Source organism: Acomys minous (assembly GCF_964271855.1).
Source record: "Acomys minous genome assembly, chromosome: 14".
Lineage (NCBI taxonomy): Eukaryota > Metazoa > Chordata > Mammalia > Rodentia > Muridae > Acomys > Acomys minous.
The window spans coordinates 27,995,594-28,022,882 of record NC_140496.1 but is presented as its reverse complement, the minus strand read 5'-3'; the positions used below and the strand labels follow the sequence as shown (position 1 = coordinate 28,022,882).

At 35.8% G+C, this 27,289-nt stretch overlaps 1 protein-coding gene across 5 annotated transcripts in view; it reads right to left on the bottom strand.

Annotated features, from left to right (window-relative positions):
• CDH8 (cadherin 8) overlaps positions 1–27,289 on the bottom strand; it is a 386,819-nt gene that overhangs the window by 49,284 nt on the left and 310,246 nt on the right. For all 5 annotated transcript variants that reach the window (XM_084757456.1, XM_084757455.1, XM_084757457.1 and 2 more), the window contains exon 10: positions 22,716–22,833. In XM_084757456.1, coding sequence (XP_084613582.1) covers positions 22,716–22,833 — 118 coding nt within the window. The remainder of the gene's footprint in view (positions 1–22,715; positions 22,834–27,289) is intronic.

Sequence of the window (27,289 nt, the reverse complement as noted above, 5' to 3'; positions counted from 1 at the left end):
TTTTTTTTCTGGAGAAAATTGTTAGTCAACAATTAATGGTTTTCTTATGTACTCTCTGCTACAAAAAAAAAAAAGTCATAAGAAATGTCTCCACAACTATGCTTTAGAGAAATGTAACCCTACCCTGACTTCACAATTACTAATAAAGCTTGCTCTGACATGGGGATCAGTAGAGAATGCCTCGGTTTTCCCTCTCCCTATACTCAGCAGTCATATATAATCTTGTGAACATGTATGTACTGCTTTTCCAGAGAGTCAGATGCATGTAAGAAAATCATCCCTTCTGCCTAAATAACACTACATCAGTCATAATGTATGTCAGGAGGCCAGTCTGCACTTTTTGGTCCAGTAGAAGTTAATAAGATAAGAAGGAACAACGAATTAATTGATTATCCAGCAGAACTGCATGGTAAGCGCCTGATGCTGATGACCCTACATAGTTTGGATATGGGATACCAGGAAATTCACATAAAATTGAGCTGAATGCTCCCTTTCTAGTATATATGATCAGTATGTTAGGAGGTGCCATACAAGCTGCTATGGGAAAAAAATTATAAATCGTCTTACCAAGCGAAAGATACGACAATGTACAATGATGCTCTGCAGGTAGAGCAAGATATGCCCAGTTGGGCAATGATGTCTTGGGGTGCACAAGGATAACCTACATATTTCTAATCAGATTTGAAACCAACTCCACAGAAAGGAAAGCGGACCCAGGACCATAAAACTAGTCAAAAACCAATAGCTAAGAGATTAGATTCTCTGGGGCATAAAAAGGGGGACATCTTTTCCTGATGCTTTGCTAAGTAGATATATAGCTAAAATGTCATCTAAATTTTCATTATGATACCAATAGACTAGCACTGCTCTCAATTTGGGCAAGGAAACTTCTTTGCACTAGAAGAAAATTATTAGAAAAACTCATTATTGGTCAGTGTGTTGCAAGTCAATAACTATTGAATGCTCAGCCCTAAATGGGGCATCTATATAATTTTTTTCAATCCCAAAAAGTATTGCAAAAGAGTTGGCAAAATGTTGGCTAGATGCATAAATAAGCAGAATGGTATGAGACCCTGTCTTCTTTATATTGCAAAGCCATTGAAATCAGGAACACACAGTAGCTGTGGATACTATGTACAAGCCATTCATAAGAAGGGTCATTCAATATCTAAGTATGGATATTGATGGTGGAGTTGGTGTTGTTTACGGTGCCCCAGCAACATTTGAAGATCTAGTGCCAGTTAATGGTTTTTGAAGGAGGACGTATCGCTTGTATCAGTGGTGTAGCTACTGCAAAACGGCACAGATGTCAGTAAATAACTCCCTGAAAGCAGCCCTAAACGCAGGGAGGGTGGAGAGAAGATTGAAATCAGGAAACAGGAGAACCAGTGTGAGTGGGGTTGAGACTAATGAGCTAATATAGAGTTAATATAAGCACAAAAATTGCTTACACATATACATGTAATCACAAAAATAATAAAAAATGATGTTCAAATTTTTAAATTAATTATATTAGAAAATAAAATTAAATATAAAAAGGAACAATCACAAACTTATCCTCATGAGCGAATAAAAACATGCCTTTGGCCTACTTAATTTTTGGATAGCTCGTTGCATACCTAATTTTAGGATAGTTTGTTTTATGAAGAACCAGTAAAAGAGAGATCAGCACTTTAAATGGAGAACAATGTTAGAAACCTAAAAGATAATATTTCCTTTCGAGCCATGTGGAGAAGATGTTAAGAAGGAAATTAGGGAAGTCAGAGCAAATGTCAGCTGTTGGATGAGGGGACCTTATTCTTAGTACAGGAAATGAAGGCAATGAAACCCTATAGTAAACAGGTGAGATAGTGAACCAACTTACAGAACAGCAAAACCATAATAAAATTCATCTCTGATGACAGAAGCAATTTCCTCAGGCTTTGCCTGTCTTATTTTGGAGTTTTATTAGTACATGTTGATTGCAAAAAGTAATAGGTTTCTTTATGACATTTGTGTATGTGCATGTAAGGTTTTTGATCATATACATTGCATAAGTTATATTTCCTTATCTACTGAAGAGATGAAAAGATTTCTTTTACAAAATAATTATCATTGTGAATGTAATAAAAGTGTATTATATACACCTATGAAACTAATTATATACTCAATGGAACCCATTCTTTTTTACAAGTAATATACACATATAAAATGTCATATGCATTTTCAGCCCTTGATAGGATATTTTGTAGACAAAATATTAAACGTGTTAATTGGCTTATTTAAAAGAGAGACAAGCTGAAACACAATGACAAAAAGAATTATTCATTTAAAAAGTTAATTTAATGAAATTTAGTATTTATCGCTCTCTGGTTAGAAGACACAATTTCTTGCTCACTGTTCCTGACTTTCAATGCAGGAAATGATTCTCACAGTATAAGCTGTCTGCAGTCATCTGCAGATCTGTGGACAAACTGTAGAGTCTCTTGTTTGTGTGGGTATAGTTGTGTGAATTTACGTACTGCTCATTAGATGCTGTATTACCAGAGGCATATTAAATAGATGTAATAGAGGGCATGGAGCTTACGATGACTTTTCTAAACCGATATAAGAAATAAATTGTTCCCATGCATGACACAGAATGAGATAAAATTTAAAAGCCTGGTCCCCTTTGCCAACACACCAAAAACACTTGAAGAATGTACTTCTATTTCGAGACTCTGCAGGATGGAGCCTCTCGGAGAACAGCTCTCCTTGACTCCTGTCCTCAAGCATAGCAGAGAATCATTAATCGTGTCAGGGGATGGTTCTTTCCCATGGGGTGGATCTTGGATTGGACTGGGCATTGAGTAATTCATAGTGAGCCTTGTGGAAAAGTGGAGGGAAAGAGAACAGGACCTGGAGGTGACAGGAGCCTCACAGGAAGACCAACAGAGCCAAGTAACCGGGGTCCAGAGGGGCCCTGCTGAGACTGAAGCACCAATCTAGGATCATGATGGGTTGGACTTGGGCCCCCTACAAAGATGTAGTTGACAGGCAGCACAGGTTTCACGTGAGTGCCCTAGGAAAGGGAGCCAGGTTCTCTCTGACACTGAATCTCTTGCCAGCTTTTCATTGACTTCCCCCTGGCGGCACTGCCTTGACAGGCCACAGGGGAAGAGGACACGATCAGTCTTGATAGGACTTGAAGAGCTGGGAAGGATGGGAAGAGGGCTTCCCCTTTCCTGAGGACTAGTTTCCTCAGAATGGTGAGAGGGAGGGAAGGTGAGACTAGGAGTTATGGAGGGACAGGGATATGACCAGGATGTACAGTGAATGAATGGATAAATAAATAAATAAGTACATATAAATATACTCCTAGGTGGCCCTTACAGTCTTATTCCCTAGAGGAATGTTAGACACTTCGATGACATTGTTGTTTAATTGTTAGTAAATGAGTTATGTGCAAAAATCACTCTTGCTGAAGACAAAGGGTGTGTATGAGATGCCAGAACAGTCCGAAAGAGAATATAAAGAGCAATGATGTATGATATATCAGTCTTAAGAATCCATCTAAACATTATAATTCTGAGAAAATAAGAGCAGCACAGACTTGATACAGAAACAGTACCTTCTACTTGTCAGGCATTTCACATTAATTACCACAAACTAACAATGGGAATACTGAACAGTGAATAAATGCTAGCTATGATTACACGTCAAATTCCATGGCAACTGCTAAATCTTATTATCATACTCAATTCTTAAAGCAACAACACACATTCAAAAATAAGACAGTAAACTCCAAATCCATTAAAAAATTAACCCAGTAGTTTGCTATTTTGATTTTCATTGTATAAAATTTAAGATGTTGCTTATATTTGCTTGTTTGTTTACCTACTTTTTTTTTTTTACCAGTGTCATCTGGTTCTGTCAGAGAGAAGGGTCAGATTCTCATCCTCCCTTGGTAGGAGCACATGGACACTGACTATGGGTTATTCTATGTTTTTCTCAAATTGTCTCTCTAAAAACAGTGAGATTGTTGAAAAGCAAATCCATTCGATATATTGTGTTCAAGCGTAAATCCAATAGAGTGTAAAGTAACTTCTTCTGGCCTGGATCACAGGTGTAAATAAGTTGATAGAGCTCTTTGCTTTCTTTTCATATTATTACTGGTGGTCATTGTGGGGTCAATGAGAGCTGGTTATACTCTGGGTCCTAGGTGGTGGGACATCCACACGTCTTGTGGTCTTTTTATCTCACCGATGTTTTCCACACAGAAGTTTCATATGTGGGTGGTACTATAAGACAGGATATTTAATATCTTAATTTTACAAATGAGTGGTACTGAGGCTTAGACTGAACTGAGAACATCATTTGCAGACATAGTAACGTCACAGTGAAACCTATTTCTTTTCATAATTAATGAACTCTAATTTTTAAAGAATGTGGAGTGGAGGTTAATATCAAGGGCACTCATCCTCTACAAATTCCTACCACATAGTTGAGAGTACTAGGACCTGAGAGAGAAAAACATTAGATATAGTGTGCAAAAACGTTCTGTAACTCTCCCTTTAGCCCAAAAAGTTATCTGCATATTTAAGTTACAGAGCACTATGCCCTGTTTTAAGGACTAGATAGATAAAAAAATACTCATTCATGAGGGCAGACTTCAGAGGAGATTGTGACTGTTTTCGGGCTAATTGTTAGCAATCTCTAAGATCAGAGATCACTGCTCCCCTGCAAACTTGCCCCGACTACGACATCATCAATGCATGCATCATGGATTATAAAATCACCTTTAAGTACAATTTTTTGTAGACAAGACAATCAAAAATTTATGTGATCATCATTTCTTAGTTATAGTAAAAAAAAAAACGTAGACTCTAAAACAATATTACCATAGTCTAAGGAGAAAGGAGTAGTTTAAGTAAAGACCCACACAGCTTCAAAGTATTTCTTAAACTGATATATTATTGCTAATATGCATAGGTGCTGAAGTATTCGTGGATGTTTCAAAATGACATGCTTTTCACGAACATCAGACTTTTGATCTGTCTGCAGGGAAAAAAAATGAATTGATAGCTGCTTTCAAATTTGATTGCCGATTCTGAATATAAAATTTTTTTTTCTTGCTGTAAAAATTTAGCAATCCGTCACTTACATTATATTATGTCACCTCCTCACAGTGACATATCGCAATGTAATGCAACGTAAATCATGTAATAGACAACTGCAATTCATAATGATCTGAGCAGTAGAGTCATTCCTTATCATGAGCTTCCCAGGGGAATGAAGGAATCCCTTAGTGAGCTCACCCACAGCACTGATGCCACTGGCCTATTCATACTGCCTACCTGACTCCATAGTTAACAAAGTAGACTTCCACTTAAAATTGACCTGTTCTGCTTTTTCTGCCTATGATGGAACTATCAATCAAGGCATTCCAGTGGACAGGGAGGACTTTACCAACAAAGGAGCTGCTGTTAGCCTGAAAGACTGGTGTGAATTGAAAGGTAGATTCACTTTTGGAAAGCTACAGACTTATAGGCTTAAAAGATTGACAAGGAGATGATATCCCTGTGAAACTAAGATAAGGACATTTTATTGGAATCATAGATTTTCTGGAGAATTATGGTTTGATTTCCCATGAACAGGCAGAACATTGCCTCTACGTTAACTCCAGCCTCCTGGCTCCTGCCTAGTTTGAGTTCCTGCCTTGCCTTCCCACAATGGACTGTGACTTGGAGGACATCAACAAATTAAACCCCTTTCTTTCCAAGATGCTTTTGGTCATAGTGTTTCACCATAGCAATGTTGACTCAGATTATTATTAGTTTATATTCTGTTTGTTATTAGAAATTCTGAAGCCATGTTAGCCCTTTGAATAAAAACCTATTTAATCAATGAAATCACAGTATTTTGAGATAAATAGGGAACACCTAAGCAGCAACTCTTAGCATAAGCCTCCGTCTGTTTTTCCTCATACACTATCTCATAACTTGCCATTGGCTTTCATGTGGATTTTTGTTAAGTAAGTTTTAAGATTAATATCAGTATTTATTGTACAAATAAAGTGTTTTTTTGGGAAGCTTTTATATGTGTATCACGTACTTAGCTTATATCCAAATTCCTCTTGCCTCATCCTGTGCTACATCGCTTTAGTCTACTTCTTCCCAGGTAGTTCTACCCCTACCTTCATTTCACATCTACACGCATGTGATATTCAAACCCCTACCCAAATCTAGCCAAGGGACAGGACATTCTCCACAGTTGAGTGGAGAGTGGGGTATGACTTTCCCACGTATTCTGGTGCCTCATATTTTACCATGTCCCCTGGATGGGAAGACCTGGTGGCACTCAGAGGAAGGATAGCAGGCTACCAAGAAGAGACTTGATACCCTATGAGCATATAAAGGGGGAGGAAGGCCCCTCAGTCACAGTGACAGGGGAGGGGAGTAAGGGGAAAATGGGAGGGCGGGAGGAATGGGAGGATACAAGGGATGGGATAAACATTGAGATGTAATATGAATAAATTAATAAAATAAAAAATAAATAAACAACAAAATATGTCATTTTCAAGAAAAGAATAGATGAAACAGGGAATCAACAGGTAAAATAAGCTGGACTCATTAAAAGCAATTATCTCTCACCCTCTAACCTCTGTAAACATCATTTTGTATTCTTGAGAATCAAAATCCCCAGTAACTGTAGTTCTCAGATGCTATTACTCCAAGTTATCTGCTAAAAACCATGATTCAATAGATACTTCAATGAGCCTTCTCAATGAGAACCTTGCATAGCTAAGGTTTGTGTTATAATATCTGTTCTCATTCTCAACTAATATTGGAAATTATACTTTAAGGTAGGAGTTCAGAGAGACAGAGAGACAGAGACAAAGAGAGACAGAGAGAAACAGAGACAGAGAGAGAGAGAGAGACAGAGACAGAGACAGAGAGAGAGACAGAGACAGAGACAGAGAGTGCTAGCCTTATATTCATGATGAGACAAATTCAGTACACTATACTGATGAAAAAATTCATTTTGAGGGAAATAAGCAAGTAATTCTTTGCTAATATTACATCAGTTATTTTCAAAGATATTGTACAATATGACTAAGTAAATGATTAATATATTGAAAGCAACATTTCTTGTTGAAAATGTTTTTCTTTTTATTTTATATTGTGTCTATAAGTCTCTCAGAGTGTTGATTTCAGTTCGCAATTTCATTGTAATTAAATTGTTGTAATTTTCCTTCAGTTCTGTTAAAAAAAATAAGTACATAGTTCGTGGTTTTACTCCCTGAATTTTAATAGTAGATGAACTTGGTTCATAATATTTATAATAATGTTCCTGTGTTTTCCAAAATCCACATTTTCTGTCATATGATGTTACTTATATCACATATGAAAGCAAGTTTTTGAAAGAGTTACCATTCATTTTATTCACAAATATTTTTTTTTTTTATTAATTTATTCTTGTTACATCTCAATGGTTATCCCGTCCCTTGTATCCTCCCATTCTTCCCTCCCTCCCATTTTCCCCTTATTCCCCTCCCCTATGACAGTTCCTGAGGGGGATTACCTCCCCCTCTATATGATCATAGGGTATCAAGTCTCTTCTTGGTAACCTGCTGTCCTTCCTCTGAGTGCCATCAGGTCTCCCCATCCAGGGGACATGGTCAGAGGTGTGGCACCAGAGTGTGTGAGAATGTAATATCCCACTCTCCACTTTACTGTGGAGAGTGTTCTGTCCATTGTCTAGATCTGGGTAGGGGTTTAAGGTTTACCGCCTGTATTGTCCTTGTCTGGTGCCTAGTTTGAGTGGGACCCCTGTGCCCAAATCTGCCTATCATAATGTTCTACTTGTAGGCTCCTAGGACCCTCTGGGTCCTTCTACTTTGCCTTTCTCTCATGAATCTCACATCTAGAGTCCCACTAGAATGTCCTCTCCTCTGTCTCTGTTTCCTGGTAAGTGAAGGCTTTCGTGGGACATGCCCGTTGGGCTAATATGCAGATATAAGTGAGTATATACCATTTGAGTCTTTCTGCTTCTGAGTTAACTCACTCATTATGATCATTTCTAGCTCAATCCATTTATCCACAAATTCAATAGTAATTAAAACTGCATGGTACTGGCACAGCAACAGGCTGGTTGATCAGTGGAATCGAATCGAAGACCCAGATATGAATCCACACACATATGGTCATTTGATTTTTGACAAAGAAGCCAAATCCATTCGATGGAAAAGGGATAGCATCTTCAACAAATGGTGCTGGTCTAACTGGATGTCTATGTGTAAAAAAATGCACCTGGACCCCTATCTGTCACCTTGTACAAAACTCAAATCTAAGTGGATTAAAGACCTCAACATAAAACCAGAGACACTAAATCACTTAGAAGAAAAAGTGGGGAAGAGCCTGGAACATATTGGCACAGGAGACAACTTCCTGAACAGAACACCAACAGCCCAGGCATTAATGTCAACAATTAATAAATGGGACCTCATGAGGCTGAAAAGCTTCTGTAAGGCAGATGACACCGTAAAGAGTACAAAGCGACAGTCTACAGACTGGGAAAAGATCTTCACTAACCCCACATCTGACAAAGGTCTAATATCCAAAATATATAAAGAACTCAAGAAATTAAATACCACCAAACCAAATAACCCAATCGAGAAATGGGGCATGGAACTAAACAGAGAATTCTCAACAGAGGAATATCAAATGGCTGAGAAACACTTAAAGAAATGCTCAACCTCCTTAATCATCAGGGAAATGCAAATCAAAACAACGCTGAGATTCCATCTTACACCCATCAGAATGGCTAAGATCAAAAATTCAAGCGACACCACATGCTGGCGAGGATGTGGGGAGAGAGGAACACTCCTTCATTGCTGGTGGGAATGCAAACTAGTACAACCACTTTGGAAATCTATCTGGTGCTATCTCAGAAAAATGGGAATAGGGCTTCCTCAGGACCCAGCTATTCCACTCCTTGGAATATACCCAGAAGATGCTCCAGCACACAGCAAGAAAATTTGCTCAACCATGTTCATAGCAGCCCTATTCATAATAGCCAGAACATGGAAACAGCCTAAGTGTCCCTCAGTAGAAGAATGGATAAAGAAACTGTGGTACATATACACTATGGAATACTATTCAGCTATTAATCACAAATATTTATTAATGCTAATACCCAGGGTAACTCTTTCCCCTCTTCCTCTCTTTATGTAATATAATATTATCTATATTTTATTTTGTTGACTTGATAAAAAATAATTATAGATAATTATGTCTTCACCAATATTAAAACTTTAACCACCAACATTTATAAGAAAATTCATTTTAATGCTGCCTTAAATGTTTCAGAACACACCCACTGTTATGCTGCATCTATCTATCTATTTATCTATCTATCTATCTATCTATCTATCTATCTATCTATCTATCTACCTATCTATCCATTACATATCTTTTAACTATGTATTTTGCATTTGTTTTTGTGTGTGTGCATGTATAAATGTGTTAATGTGTGAATATACATAACTGTGTGTATGTGAAATTCAGATGTCAGTGTCTGATAGTTTCTCAATCAACATCCACATTATTTTTTGAGACAGGATATTTTATTGAATCCAAAAATTATTGATTCTGCTGGCACCACAGACAATTGACACCTATGGAGATGCCTGCGATTAGTTTCCCTATGCTCTAACCAAATCTATGTTATAGATGAGCACCTCCATGGTAAACATTTTAAACTTCTGACTGAAGATTAAAACTCAAGCCCTTCAGCATGAGCAGAAAACACTTTGCCCCACCCCACCCTATTGAAAATATTTTTTAAGTTTTAAGATATATTTTGCATGTATATATTTGATAATTATGCTTTTTGTTTAATCTCCTTTTCTGTATTAAACCTTGTACACATGTAAACACACATCCACTGTGTTGGTGATAGTTAATATGTTATTTGAAACATCAAAATAACATGTAAACTCATTAGAATAGCAAGAATATTCATCTTCTTTCTACAGCCAAAAAATTTGTGGCCATGTTTTTCTTTTTGATAACCATGGATTATCTTATGATAAACTAATTTAAAAATATTGGGCTATTATTTACCCTACAGTTGAATAACCTGTGTATCACAAATTTCATCACCAAATGTTTAAGAGAGAAATCTTACTTCTAAAAGTATTTCCTTCACTTCTTCTCTTCAGAAATATTTTCATGACAAAATAAATTGAATCAAATAATTACATATCTCAAGAGTTTTATTTCATGTTCTTGTATCCATATATAGTAAATATGCATATTTACTAAAATCTGAAATATTGGAAATACCTGTTTTCCAATATATGAGAAAATTTAGTTATTGAGTGGGTCAAGAATCCTGCCATGACATAGTGAGAAAGAGACAAGTTAATGTTATAGAACATTAGTCTTTGAATACTACCATCTAATGTTTTAATATCTGGAGATATTATTCTGCAATATGTGGAATAAACATCATTTCATATATATATATATACAGGAAGTGATTTCTCTTAAAATATTAGAAATAAACTGAAATATGTTGGCTGCTACATAAATTGCAAGTACTCCCCTTGACATTTTGTTTTCCAAATCACTAAGATAAGAAGCCTCAAAAGTCAGAGAATAATACAATCAAGCAAAAAAGCGAGGCACTTCTACTAAGCAAACTACCATTAAGAAAGCAAAGCTGGTGTATAGATAATAATTATCTTTCTTTACAAAATACATCAGCAACGGCCCTTTCACAGCATTTTTAGAAATCTATAGAGTAATCTCAGAAATCAAGCTAATGTCATCTTCATGAATCATATGGCCTCTGTCAATATTATTTACTGAGAATTAGCTGAAAGCTTCCTTAATTGACAAGAGGTATCCAAGCCAAATAGGCATAGAAGTAGGAAGAGGAACTGTGTATAATGAGATTGGATCATAACTCTCACATTCTCATATGTAAAATAGAATTGTCACTCACAGCACACTTACTATAATGTAACAAAAATCACTGTATCCACAGGTCACTGTGTTTTTGTAAAGGGGCTCACCAACATGTTTTACTTGCATTTAATAGTGTGTTTCAGCATCCCTCATCTAGACTTTCTTATGATGGAAGCATCCACATGAAATATTGTGGTTAATCCCCTATCCATGTCTCAATGTCTCTGACCACCCAAATTCTTCCCTAAGGTGGAACTGATAGAATCAATGAAAACTAACTCTTTTTTATATAGGGCTAGGCTCACAAAATTGGGTAAGGTCTAAGAGGAAATTTTATGACAATATAGATGTTAGAGTATGCGTCATTCCACTGTAAATCATAGTACTCTCAAGACGAGGTTATGAATTTCGATACCACAGGACAAATATTGTTGGTAAATTACAGCATCCTCTCTGAGAATTAAATTGGTATTCAAAAAGTGAAACCTTAGGAGAATAAAATACACTATGTAGTAGGGAAAGTCAATATCTATTTTATTCACTACTTGGTTTTCAACTCGCAGAGCACTGATATGTGTGAAGCACTAAATAAATAGATATCAAAAATGAGTGAGAATATATGAATGATCCATTTTGAGAACCTTAGAGTATGTGAAAGCGACTTTTCTTGACTCTCACCTGCCTTCCGAGGAGCCATAAGGCACTGCAGAGGAAGCCAACTGGCCAACCTCACAGAACCTGCTAACAATAGAAATGAGGAGACAGTGTCTTGAACTTACTATCAATGACTAGAAATTAACTAGTTGGGGAAATCAGGGAGTAGAGCATTTATATTCCATGAAAAACGCTATTCCAGGAAGGAATTTAATATCTATCTAGCTTGACACTTTGAATCCAAAGAATAACTCAAGTGCTTCTGGAATAATGATGAAGAATAAAAATGGCAGCCAACTTCACTGTCTTATTGCTTTATTTTTATTGTACCAGATCATTCAAATTATCATTCAAAACCAGCATACCTCTCTATTCATACGTTCCTCCTATCTTAAAAATGGAGTCATGGTAGGTATGAATTTACAGTAAGACTTTTAGACACACCAAGATAGGAATGATTTTTTTCAAGGTTGCCAAATACAAACAGCCAAAACACTATGAATGAAACATTTATACAATTCCTGATTGTTTCATGGTTCTTCTTGCTGCAGGAAGTTTATATATATATATATATATATATATATATATATATATAAATGTGTATGTCAAAAATTGTAAAAAGACGGAAAAAGTTAAGAAATGGTGTCATCCCATCCACTCTCAAATGTTCCATTTTCTAAGAACCATGCATATCTTTTTTTTTTTTTTTTGAGGCAGAATTTCTCTGTGTGGCCCTGGGTGTCCCGGACTCACTTTGTAGACCTGTCTGGCGTGAAACTCACAGTGATCTGCCTGCCTCTGCCTCCCTAGGGCTTGTACTTTCTAATAGTATGAAAAAATTCCTATACTTTGTTACTCCCGATTTTAGTTTTTGTTTCCTTACCATAATGAGGGATATGTTCCATGAACTACATTAGTTATACAAATAATCCTCTTTCCTTCTTCTTGTTTACCTCTGTTCACTGACATGTTGGGTTGCTGGCCTACCAGATGTTGTCCGATAAGACATATTACTGGATATCACTCAAACACTTATTTCTTTTTTCTTGAGAATGCTTTTATTTTTAACAGTGAGTGGATGAAATGGATTGAGGATACTAACAAACACTATACAATAAAGATGAGAAAAAGAGAAGTTAGCTATTTCTAAGTTAGCTAGTTATTTCCAACTTGTCAATTATGGATTTATCACAGGAACGTTTTTGTTTTTACTTTACTGACTATTTTAACATTAAGAACAGCCTAAGAGCAAATATTATTTGTACTTGAGAATTATCAGCACATGGTTATTCCTGTTTCTGTACAACTTCTTATAGATGATAAGAAGGCAAGTAATGATCCGAAATGCATTTGGATTGTTATGAAGCCTGGTGTTGTTTGTTGTTGTTGCTGTCCTGCATTCTCCCAGTCAACTTTTGAAATGTTCGTCTATCTATATTTCCCACTTTCAGGTTGTTACAAATTGTTTCCCATCCCTCTTTGACGACTTCTTTTCTACCTCTAGCATCTACGCACTACAGTACACTGTGGGAACACACATCAGGAGCCAGTGTGCACCATTCAGGTCACATCTCCAGACACAATGTCGTGTACGCCTAATGTTTTGTCTACAAAATGTTCAAATTAATTCACAATGCATCCTTCTGTGCTGAACAGAGATGAAATGATTGCCAACTGCGTTTAGTACATTTATTTTTATTTTTTTGAAAAGGAAAATTTGCATAGGCTGACAGTTCATTTTGTTTCCACATTTAATTTTAACCCTGAGTTCTGTTTTTCAGGGAAAAGTCAAGTTTGTCTGATACCAAGACACAGCGAAGATCTATTTCTGAGCTTGGAAATAGGTGATAAATCAGTAAATGACATAATTCTTCTATCAGATAAATAGTCGCAGAATGCAAGCAAGCCTGGCTAAAAGCAAAAAACTACTCTAAGTTGTTCTACACACAGCTCCTAATGTCGGCACACCCCTACAATTTTATTTTAAAACTATTTTTTAAAAAGTCTGAGGGAACATCATTGTAAAAGCACAGGTCGATTCCATAGCATCTTGAAAATAACCAATGCAACTTTAAGGTAAATATGCAGATATGGCTTACAGTTTTATTTTTTTTCAAAGATCTCTTTTTAGTAGAATGTACTACAAGGACTGGAAATGATTGCTTACTAAGTGAAATAGAATCTCTCTGATAGAAGTCACAACTTTGGCAGCCACACATATAAATATATGCTGTACTCAAATTATTTCCAGTGGCCACCAATGTCTAAGCTAAATTGTCTCCCATAACACACACTGAAAACAAGACAATAACGGCATTGCTGTATCTCAACAGAGTAATGATTTTAAGATTTAAAAAAATATTTTCAAAGGAAATTCTTTATTTCTGAAGATACCCTTACCCTATGATTTTTAAAAGAAAGTATGGTAACTAAAAACATGGAAATTAAAAAATGACATGAGGCTAATAAAACAAAATCTCCTGGTTTTTTTTTTTGAATCATATTGTATAATCATACATAAATTAGAATTAAACAATAGATTTATTTTCAACTTTTCTAACTTACATACTATCCTTAGTTGAAGTTTATAAATACAAATGTGGTTTTCCAACAATATGCTGAAGATAAACATGAAAATAAACAGTAAATTATGCATTGCTAAGACAGAAATCTTTTCAGTTTTACAAATAATCTAATTTTGTATATTAGTGATCCCCTGTCTCTTGGTGAAAACTGAGCCATGCATTTTATGATTGAAAAGGAAAACCCATGGTCTGTATGAGCAGTGGTTGAAAAATATATAGCAATAACAGCTGTTTGTTCTGGTGAGTATGCTCCGGGAAAGTTTCCTGCAGGATCTGACTATAATTCCCACACTGGAATACAAGAAAAGGTATCCATTACATACAAACAGGCACAATGGAAAAGATGCTGCTGAAAGATGCAGCCTCTATGCTTTTGAGGAAAGAAATGTAATTTATAATAGCCTTTCTTTACTTTACGACATCCTAGAGTGGTAGAAGAACTTAAGAAGGCCTATGTTAGTCAGAAAGAGCATATGTGGCTAATTCAGTAACTCTGGATCAACAAGAAGAGCTAAGGATCACGTAACTAGCTTAACTAGGAAAGAAGGCAGGACCATCCTTAATCCTGCAAAAAAGAAGAGATGTCTTCAGGATTGCACAGGAGGTTTGACAGTCATTCTTGCTGGCTTGGGATCAGAAAACTCTGCTTTCAGTTTTAAGCCGTAAGGTTTTGATTTGGGAACAATGAGTCTGAAATTAGCTGACAATAGCTCAAGGTTTAGAAAAACAAAGACTGGTTGTCAAACCTAGGCAAAATGTCTCACTCAGACTTCCTACAACTCAGTATTAAGGTAGAGAGTGACCCAGACATTGAAAATGGGGTACCCCACGATGGTGAGAAACCTGAGCTTCACTTCCGTAAAAGAGATGCAAAAACCAGAACAAATAAAGAAAGAAAAGAAACCCACAGAGGGAAAGCTTTTATACTCACAGTTAAATCTGAGAACCCATCTCCTCCCTCCTGCTCTTTGATCTGCTTTCATAAGTCGTTTGTCTTCTTAAAATAACACCTTGGGGACTAAAATATTATTGTGTGAGAAGACTGACTTCAAAGCCTTTAGATGAGGATACGTGTCTTTATAATTTTGAAAATTACTCTTCTGTATAAAAATTCTATGGAGAAAAAACTTTAAGGAGACATAGTCAGGAGTGATATGCTGAAGGTGTGCTAAAGGGTTAATAAATAGGAATAATATAAAAAAAAGTCCATTTTCTGTTTATTGATGAATGGTTGTCCATGTCCTCAGTGATATCTCAGACTGAGTTTATGTTTATACATATATACATAACACACATCACAACACAGTTCAGTGGAAGCTAGGTAGTGTTATCCTGGTATTTTGATGAGAGAACTGAACTCATAGTAACTCATATGTAGAAATAATATTACTACGAATCATATTTTGAAAGTATAAATAGTGCCAAACATATAAACTTGAAGTAGGACATCAGTTGAAATAGAATTCTGGGAGGATCAAAGATGGCCGTTCCTATCGCTCACTGTATCTGGTCTACTGCACGGAGACCAGGGACTTGATTGACAGCCACAGACTACAAGACTGAAGAGCACTAGGTGGGTGAGGTCCCGCACAGTGCAGACCACAGGCAGGCATGGCCCCAGGTCAACCAACAGCCCACGGAGGTCCTGAACCCACTCCCCAGACTCTGGAACAGAACACACCTGCTGACTGCAACTGGCCTCTATAGCCTGAATTCGATGTGTGGGATGGTGGAACACCAGAGCTCCTGGCCTGGGGAAGTCTCAGGGAAAGGAGTAAATTTGTCCTCAAACATCCCCACCAGCCCCATGCCAGTCAATGGAGAGCCCCAGGAGCCACAGGGAAGGCCGGGTGACTGTGAGCACCTTGCCCAGCCACAGCACGCGTGGTCTGAATGGATCCAGAACATATGCAGGCTTTGGGGTGTGGTGGACCTAGCCGACGAAATTGGGTAGATAGAACCTAGCCTGGCCAGTCTCCAAGGCCCGGCAGGATCTCCCACACTCTTGGGAGAAGCTGAACACCTACACTCCCAATATAAAGACACCCACATTTGTAAGAGAGCTATTAACAAAGCTTAAAGCACACATAGATCCCCACACATTAATAGTAGGAGACTTCAACACCTCACTTTCACCAAAAGATAGGTCAGCGAATCAGAAACTAAACCGAGAAATAAGGACACTAACCAACGCCATGAATCAAATGGATCTAACAGATATTTACAGAATTTTTCCCCCAAACACAAAGGATTATACGTTCTTCTCAACAACCCAGGGAATCTTCTCCAAAACTGATTATATAGTAGGTCACAGATTAAGCCTCAACAGATATAAGGATATTGAAATAATACCTTGTAGCCTATCAGATCACTATGGCCTAAAGCTGGACTTCAAAAGCAACAGAAATATCAAAAAGGCTACATACACATGGAAACTAAACAATTCTCCACTTAATAACACCTGGGAGAGTGAAGAAATAAAGGAAGAAATTAAGGTCTTCCTGAGATTCAACGAAAATTAAGTAACAACATACACAAATCTGTGGGACACATTGAAAGCCGTGCTAAGAGGAAGATTAACAGCACTAAGTACCGTATAAAGAAATTGGAAGCATCTCATATAAGCAATTTAATGACACATCTGGAAGCCCTAGGGGGGACAAAAGCAGAAACACCCAAGAGAAGTAGATGTCAGGAAATACTGAAACTCAGGGCTGAAATTAGTAAATTAGAAACAAAGTGAACTATTCACAGAATCAACAAAACCAGGAGCTGGTTCTTTGAGGAAATCAACAAGATAGATAAACAGTTAGCCAAACTAACTAAAAGGCAGGGAGACCCTATCCAAATTAATAAAATCAGAAATGAAAGGGAGACATAACAACAGACAGGGAAGAAATACAAACAATAATAAAATCCTACTTTAAAGGCATATATGCCACAAAACTTGAAAATCTAAGGGAAATGGACAATTTTCTTGATCAGTTCCAATTGCTAAAATTGAATCAAGATCAGATAAACATATTAAATAGTCCTGTTTCTCTGACAGATATAGAAGCAGTTGTTAATAGTCCCCCAACCAAAAAAAGCCCAGGGCCAGATGATTTCAGCACAGAATTCTACCAGACCTTCAAAGAGCTAATATAGATACTCTTCAAGCTACTCCAAAAGATAGAAATGCATGGAACATTACCAAATTCATTCTATGAAGCCACAGTCATATTGATACTTAAACGTCACAAAGACCCAACAAAGAAAATTTCAGACCAATTTCTCTGATGAACATTGATGCAAATATACTCAATAAAATATTCACAACCCAAATACAAGAACATATCAAAGGTATCATTCCCCATGACCAGGTAGGCTTCATTCCAGGCATGCAGGGATGGTTTAATATACAGAAATCCATCAATGTAATCCATCACATAAACTAACTGAAAGAAAGACACCACATGATCATCTCCTTAGATGCAGAAAAAGCATTTGACAAAATTCAACATCCATTCAGGTTTAAAGTTTTGGAGAGATGGGGGATAAAAGGGACATACACAAACATAATAAAGACTATATACAGCAAGCCAATAGCCAACATCAAATTAAATGGAGAGATACTCAAGGAAATTCCTCTAAAAACAGGGACCAGGCAAGGCTGCCCACTTTCTCCATATCTCTTTAATAGAGTTCTTGAAGTTCTAGCCAGAGCAACAAGACATCAAAAGGAGATCAAGGGGATCCAAATGAGAAAGGAGGAAGTCAAATTATCCCTATTTGCAGAGGATATGATAGTGTACATAAGTGACCCCCAAAATTCCACAAGAAAATTCCTACATCTGATTAACATCTTCAGCAAAATGGATAGAAAATTAACTCAAAAAAGTCAGTAGCCTTCCTATATACAAATGACAACATGCAGAGGAAGAACTTAGGATAAATATTCCCTTCACGATAGCCACAAGCAATATAAAATATCTAGGAGTAACTCTAACCAAGCAAGTGAAGGACTTTTTTGAAAAAATACTTCAAACCTACAAGAAGAACGTCATGACCGGTGGATCTGGGCCCAGGGGGATCTGCTCAAACTACTGCACCCACCAAGGACAATACAAGCAGTAAATATAGAACCCCTACTCTGATCTAGCCAATGGACATGACATTCTCCACAGTTGTGTGGAGAGCAGGGACTGACTCGGACATGAATTCTGGTGCCCCATATTTGACCATTTCTCCTTGGTGGGGAGGCCTGGTAGTACTCAGAGAAAGGATAAACGGGCTACTCAGCTGAGACTTGATAGCCTATGACCATATAGTGGGGTGGAGGTCCCCCTTTGTCACAGTCATAGGGGAAGGCAATAGAATGAAAGTGGGAGGGAGGGAGAAATGGGACAATACAAGTAATGGGATAACAATTGAGTTACAATGTAAATAAATTCACTATAAAAAAGAAATAGAAGTCTGGTGACAAAGCATTATCTGAACATGTAAATATTTTATAAACACTGAACTAATGCATGACATGTTTATTGAAAAGCTCACTTCACAATTCACATTATTTACATAAAATCATTTTTTGAAAATGAGATTATTATTTGTTTGTTTGCAGTGCCGGTGTCTGACTCCATGGTCTCATATATATTTCTTGGATGCTCTGTCACTGATACTCAATGACATCCCTAGACTAGATGTATTTCAATAGAATTAGGGATAGCTCAAAGATATCCAAGGGAAGAAAAACAACTTAACTTGATATTATAATTCTTTGGCTAGATTTTTCTCAACCATAACCAAGTCACGACTAAGTTTAAGTTGACTATATTTTCCTCTGATGCACTATTTTTGAAGCAAACACCCTGAGTTTCTATATTTCCCTACGGTAAGTCAGTTCGGTGCTTTAATTCAAGCCATTGAAGTTACCTTTTCATCCATCAGTAATGTTGCTGTTCCAATCAAAAAATTATTTTACCTACAGTGTGCAGGTTTGGAAAAGTAGGTTCTGCAGATCTCAAGTTTCCTGCAAGCAAAATATTTCAGTATCTGTAAAAAGTCCATTTATCTTCCTTGTCTTCTTGTATTGAATTGTTGGGTATTTTACATTTCCCAGTTAGAATAGAGGCCAATACTGAAATGTGGTCAGCAAAAGTCTTTGTTTATAAATTCTCCAAAATCAAAGATGAAGAAGCCATTTTGTGAACTAAAAAATTAAAGATGATCTGATTTTTAATGTGTATAATATAAATGGCTCTTCATATTTGACCTTCCATTTCCCCTTCCTCCATACTGAAAACTGCCACCTTATTGTAGTAAAAATATTATTCCTATATTCATAGAGAGTGAATTATTTGTGAAACAATTCAACTGTGTAGAAAGAGACAACATGTTTCTACTTTATTTTATTTTTGACTATGAATTAGTAAAGGAAAAATTGCAGGAGGACCAATCTATTTAAAAAGAAAGACCACAATAATTTTGAGTTAGAAGGCGTCACTGTAAGTTCCTTTAAAAGTGTAAAGTGTTTCAACTGTTTTCTTGAAGATCAAATTAAGTGGGAGAGTAATCCATTCATCTAACGTGGATTTGGATGTATTGGACATCACAAAATCTTAAAATGGTTTACTCTCATAGACTTAAATTTGTAAACCATGATTATCTCAGTGGAGCAGCATTAAATCCTAGTCATTTATAAGTGTAGATTAAGAACAAAATTAATAATTACTAGCTATAAATATAAATAGAGCATTTGATTTTATCTTATGTATCCAACATTAAAGAAACAACAGAAAATAATAACAAAAAATGACTATCACTTTTAAATTATCCCATTCCTAACATTGAAAATACTCACAGATTATAGATCAACTTCAAATTTTCCTATCTATGTGTCTATCCGCCATATATCCTTCTGTACAAACATTTTAAAATTGACAAAATTTTTGGTTATTTTAATTGATTTTGTATATTGTTAAGTCATCTTGGTTTCATCCATTTTCCTAATAACTATCCATATAGCAAAGCAGTAGTAGCCTATGAAACTAGGTCCATGAATTTATAATCTATGCAGAGGCAAATAGTGTATAAAGTTTACATATACAGTCTAAGGGCATACAGGGTCATGATTTATACTATGGGGGAATGTTGAATGTTTGGATCGTGAATCCAGAATCACAGTGAACAAATGCCCTACGTTCTACAAGACAGTCCTAGTTTATGATGTTTTCCAGACATAAATATAACAGCAGCTTCTTCCACTTTAATAAAAACATTCCCTCTTGGAATAACAAATTTTACAGTCACCATTTGCAAAACAAATGACTACACAATTTAAAAAAGAAAAATTGTAGTATGCAAAATGCTCGTTTTTTGGTTTATTGTGTTTTGTTTTGTTTTGTTTTGTTTAATCCAGAGTAATTTTTGTAACACTTAGACTTATTTTCAGACCTGGGAGATAGGCCAAAATTTAAGCTTGTTTTCTAGGTAAAAAACCAAAAGAGATAATCTATGCAAATTTAAATGTACTATTGAGAGGTTTTTGAAATGTATGAACTAATGACATAACATTTTCTATGGTTTTTTTTTTTTTACTAATTACAAAAATTCAGAGAATATCCATGCAATCTGTTATCAGATGACATCTGCCCTTCAGAATTATTGTCATTTTAAATAGAGGCCAAAATTAAACATCCTCTGGAATCCAGTAATATACCTTCTCATTCATGCAGCACTTGTATGCAGTTTGTCTTCCGGGGGCACAGCTATAAATAGGCAATCTTGAATTTACAGAATGGGCAGGAAAAAAATAAAGTTCTCTGAATATGGGGAATGAGAGCACATTATTTCATGTAAACTTTTTAAATGCAGGGTATTTTACCCAAATATAATCTAAATACCAGTTAGCTCTTAGTCAAAATAAGCAGGTACCACATTAGCGTAGATTCTCAGGTTACTTTAGGGTATATGAATGGGCTTTTACCATAGGCATATACATGAGATTTCTACAATATATTAAGCCTGCTTGTCTTCATAAAAAAAAAAAAAAAGAAAGAAGAAGAAGAAGAATGTTCTTAGATAAGAGTTTCTGATTGGTGTGACTAACAGGAAAATGCTCTACCTTTAAGGAGAGAGAACAGAATGTTGTCACTTAATGTTTATAGTCGTAGAAGCTGGCTAGGTGAGTAATGTCTGCATAATGACCTTCTTGCTTCCTTTTCTGTGATGCATCCACATTTATCAAAGCATCCCCAAAGAGCTAAGTACCATTGCAGTGAAAGGCAAGGCCATGAAACATTTAACATGAGCCATAAAATGCTATTTTATTTCATAACAGGATTTCTTCAAAATCCATTAACCTCCTTCAACAAAGATAGCAATATTCCAAACAGTTATCATGAACCAAAGTTTCCTATGCTAGTTGAATATAAATTCTATTTGGAGCGTTTAGAAAGCATAGAAATGCCTACAGAAAAAAACAAACTCAGAAGAGTTAAGACTAAGGTATTATAGCCAAAATAAAGTTAATTTAATAAAGCTGATTAAATATTTTGGTTTTTTAAATTAATTTATTCATTCAATTTACATCCCAAACATAGCCCCTCTTCCCTTCCTCCTGATCCCACCGTACCTCTTTTTACCTTCTATCCCACATCCTCTATTCCTCAGAAAAGGGGACTCCCCCACACACCACCCCAGCAGGTCAAATAGTATCAGGACTGAGAGCATCCTCTTCCCTCTTGTGACATAGCCAGGCAGCCCCACCAGGTGGGAGTGATCAGAAAGCAGGCAACAGAGTCCATGTCAGAGACAACCACTAGTCTGCTTACTAAATAACCCACATGAAGCCTGAGATGCTCATTAGAAATATTAATGTATTATTAAAATAGATTTTAAAATTTGAGCTACAGCCTTTGCTTAAACTATACCACACTTAAAGGAACACTGGCCATATTAGGAAGGGTCTCAAGAAATTATGAAATAGAGCAAATATTCTCTGTGACTCAGAGACATAGAAATATAATTAATTTGTATTCCTTCCCAAATAATACTGATAAGAAATGCCCTTCAAGTTTTTTTTTTTGTTATCTAATTGCTGTTATTAAAGTTGGTAGAGGATTAAAACAAATACCTGTACTGTGTACCCACAATCCAGGCAAAATTAGAATAGACTTTCCCTAAGGACTTCGTAAACATTCAATTAAAAGTTAACAACTTCAAAGTGAGAACCAGTTCTTTCAGTGACAGATAATCTCAGAATCTCAGCATTTCTGGAAGCATTTAAGGGGAGTTAAATGGTCCTCTCATCTTGTCAAGGCAGGGGATTGACGTACTCCCTGGGATACCATAAATCTGCATTAACAGTCTTCTTATCTACAAGTTCAGTATTAGGAAGAGGAAGTGATGCAATTACCTTGCCATGCAGCTAATAAAGTGGCGCTCAGCTACTCATGAGTGAACAAAACATATTTCCATCATGTTTTCCGGTTAGGATAGGAAACTGCATGTCATAACCCAGTGTTTGTCCTGCATCACATTAAAGAGCTAGCATATTTACCTTCATTCTTCTTGATGGTGAAATTTGGGTTGTTGACCATTTCTGGAAGAAGACTGTACAAGAAATAATGTCCATTTTTGGGATCATCTTTGTCCATGGCGCTTACTGTTTGAATGACCTGTAACACAAAATTGTCATCATCATTTCTGATCACTCCAAGGGCTCCCGTTGCTTTTAATAACTCAGAAGTATCCCTTTTGTGGTCTGGTACTTTAGCCCGAAGATTCATTTTCAGCTTTCTAAATTGTCGTGGGTGCTTTGTGCCAAGACTGTGGAGCAAAATCCATCACTTTAAAACCTCAGCTGTGATAAATTGATGAAAATTAAGAGCATTACCTTAGTTTCCATTTGGTGTCTGTGGCTTGGAATAGCAAAGTTAAGTGTATTTGAAAACTCCACTGGGCAATTACAGGTTTTCTTTCCAATTTGAGTATTTACGGGCATCTAGAATGAGATTTGGAACTGTTACAGTGATTGGAGTGGGCTTTTGGGAGGATCTTGGAGGTAAGATTTAAACCTTGAATCCTCACAAGTCTTCTTTACCCATCAGGTTAGGACTGGTTGCCAAAAAGAGTGGCCCTCAAACAAGCAGCCCTGCAAGAAACCTTTTCGAGGAATTGCATCTGTAACTCTTCCAATAACAAAGACTCTTTTTAAAGCTAGTGAATCACATATGCAAACAATGCTTAGCACTGTATCCTGAGATGATGCATAGCCTATAGGCATCACCACTGTGCAGAGAACTGGTTAGTTAGACATAGACTTGGGAATCCAACATGGAGTACACTAGGGTCATTTGCAAAAGCAATATTAACTTAATGCCATGTTGTTTCCTGGGATGACAGAGGATTGTCTTAATATTCATTTAGGATTCTATGATATTTATTACATCAATTTCACATTGATGTAAAACACTGGGCAATAGCTCACACAGTAAAAATAATAATAATAATAATAATAGGGCTATATTTCTTTTGCAGTTAGCTACCTTATGATTCCAATATGAATGAATCACTGCAGCAAAGGTGATAATAGATATAACAAAACTGGGTGACAAGAAAAAGCTCCTTCTCAAGTTTCTAATGGGGGTGAAGTCCAGAGAGTTCAGTTTGGCAATTAAACCTAGTTGTTTTGGGGTAATGTATTTTTAGGTCTTTATAGATGTTTTAAGTTGATAATGATGAGATTTGATAGATATTGATTTGCATTCAAAATTTCAGACTCACCAAGATAGGAAAGATGTTTTCTTTAAGGTTGTCAAATACAAATAGCCAAAACACTATGAATGTAACATATATACATACATACATATATATATATATATATATATATATATAATTTCTGATTGTTTCGTGGTTCTTCTTGATGTAGATAGTTAATGTATATGTGTATAATAATATAAATGCTTATGTACAAAATATTTAATAAAAATTGTTTTAAAGAAAAAGAGAAAGCTCTCACAGAGGAGGGAGAAACAGACTATCTGGATGAGACCTGATAGGCTGTGGTCATATGGTCGGGAGGATGGTCCCTGCTGTTAGTGGTCTAGAGGAGGGGAACAGAGTGGAAGAGGGAGAGAGCGTGGGAACAGGGGAGATATAAGCAAGAGGAAAACAATCGGGATGTAATATGAATGAATTATAATAAATTTAAAAAATTTTAAAAATAGAAAAAATAAAAAGCTCTCATAATAATAAAATATTGAGTATATAATGATGGTGGTTCTAAATACACTGTGTATATTTGATTATGAGTGCTGAAGTAGTCTTTGAAATTTTCGAAAAAAAGAAAAATGATCGCTTTGTGAATGGGTCACTACTGTATTGTGACTTATGACTTGTGCTTGTGTAAGAACCATGATTTCAAAACTTCAGTATTTTTGAGCTTTTACATTGTACCATTACAACATATTTGGAAACACACTGAAGTTAAATATTAGTGTTTACATTGTGCTTACATTTTCTTAAGAGAAGAATACAGTTACATTCTCTAACACTCACTACATTTGCAGTTAGCTTGAGCTGTCCTATGACATATAGTGGCTGCAAATGCAGCTTATCATTAAACACAGAGGCAATTGTAAATTAAACATTCCACACTGAAGTCACAGTTTTAGCATTCCTTTTTTAAGAAAGCAGTTTTTGACATGCTGAAGCGTAGTTTCCTTTAATGTGTAAAAGAACAAAGAGTATTTTTCATGGGTAAATTAATATTTTTTAAATTTACAGAATACTCTTATAAAGTGTACAATGAAATGTTATTCATAATCATTACTGTTGTTTATTTTTCAAAGGAAATTGCTTCTTATTGGTGTCATGACATTTGGTAGTTAGAAAATTGTGGTTACTCAAACAGGGAAATGATGTAATTCTAACAATATATGAAAAAAAAAGAAATTATATTTACTGTTGCTAAATATATAGTATATATTGGACATTTAACAGTATAGAGGGGTCCTGGGGTCATATTTCCATAAAAATAAATTAGAATGAAAGGACAAGATGAGAAAATGTTTAATGAACAAAACTCTTTAGAGCGTGGTGAAGGTGCTTTTATTTAAGAGACAAGTACAAACTGACCCCTCTAGATAAGAATAACTGGGTTAAAAATTCATGTTATAAAGTCAAAGGCATGAAAGGGGTCTCCTTTGAATCAGGTGTGCCATACTTTTGCTCATTACTCACTCTTGTTTCCAAAGACATTCCATTGCTAAGTTCAACTGTTGAAGTCATTCACTATATATGTGAGTGTATATGAATAATGAAACAGTCGAAGAGATAATTTTTCATAACATGGTATGGAGGTCAGTCATAAATAAGTGCATTCTAATGGTATACCTAGGTGACATACTAGTATACACAGTATTTATATATAATGTGAGTGTAACAGCTATAATGTGTTGATGAAATAACACACGTAAGAGTTACTTGATTAGTGAACACACCATAATGAAAACAATGCAAGCAATCCATAATTTATTTTACATATAGGAAAGGCATACAGCTACATACCAAACCACATCTCAGAACTTTTGTCTGAACATCATACTAGGAACAAAGCATGCTTTTGTCATCATTTATGTCAACCAGGACTCATTAGAAACATAATTATTTGAATCTTACCCTTAACACTATCAAATGAGAAAGTGTCAGGGCAGGGCATATCACTATACAAGTTCTATAACGCATAGGATTCTGGTATGGGTTTAAGTCTGGAAACAATTTTTGTTTAAATCCATTACAGAAAATAGTGATGCTCATGGATCTTAATCATAGGTAGGAAAAAGTTTATTGTGGGAGTCATTCAATGTTAAGTTCATCATGTTTTGGGGAAGAATGTTATTAAAATGGAGAATCTAACTGACTTTCCAAACATCCCATAAATTGCCTATGGTTAATGTTTTAGGTTAAACTATATTTGACACTTCATTTTATTTTAATGCAGATGAACTACTGCTTGGACATTTTATATAATGTGGATGCTGGTAGATCATTTGAAGGGCATTGAACCATTAAAATTCATTAAGATATCCATAGTAAGGAGGCTGAAAATTCCCATGATGTAATAATATCTGAATGCATTTAGTTTAAACAGTGGAAGCAAAAGAAGGGCAGATGTATTCATCGGAGTGAGCCCCCAGACAGTTCCATTACAGAGGCAAATGCAGAGATGGCAAGTAGAAATCTGAATGTTTCTGGTGTGAGGTCTTGTGAGCTCTGCTGATACTTAAATAATTTAAAATCTCTTTCACGGCAACTCATATAGTTGTCCAGAGAATTAACAGATGAGAATTTGTACATATCTTTCAGTTTGGATATCTTATCTTCTATCTATAAAGTTACTGTTACAACTAAGATATATAAGGTTTAATAATTTGTTGTGATATTTTTGTTTCATTAGAGATTAAAACTGACACCCGCACCTCAAAAATATAAGGCAAAGTTATTTGGGGTATTATGAAGGGAATGCCTTTCACGGCCATGCATGCATTCTGAAGCATACAGACATTGAATTTCTTGAAACTCATCTATTTTCTTTTAAAGAAAGAAACTAGAAAAAAATTATAATATGTATCATACCATAAATCCTGTTCTAAAAATTATTATTCATGCTTATAAATTTTCATGGGATTTTAAAATTATTATTAAAATTGTATTTTCCTAGTATTTTGCATATTTGAAGGTCAGATCTGTTAACAAGAGTATTGTGTGATCAATGACAACATTGCCACTGTCATTGACTTGTTCTTAGGTCTTGAAACATGACAGTCTGTGAAATTCTCCCCTCCCTCTGCTATTATAAAATGTCTGTATGGAGGAGCAAGCAACTACATAGTAGGTGTTGGATAAGCGAATTAGTGGATAGATGAATAAGTAAGTGATGATAGGCATATTTTTTCATCCCTGTTAATCCTTACCATGTACTAGAAGTAAACCTTAGGAAATGTATTAGTATAAAAAAGATATTGCCTATGTCCCATACTTAATATGTTTCATTAAAGACTATCTATATTCTTCTCACCAGTTGGCAAGGTTGACCCATAACTCACTGACTTTTACATTTTCTGTATATGT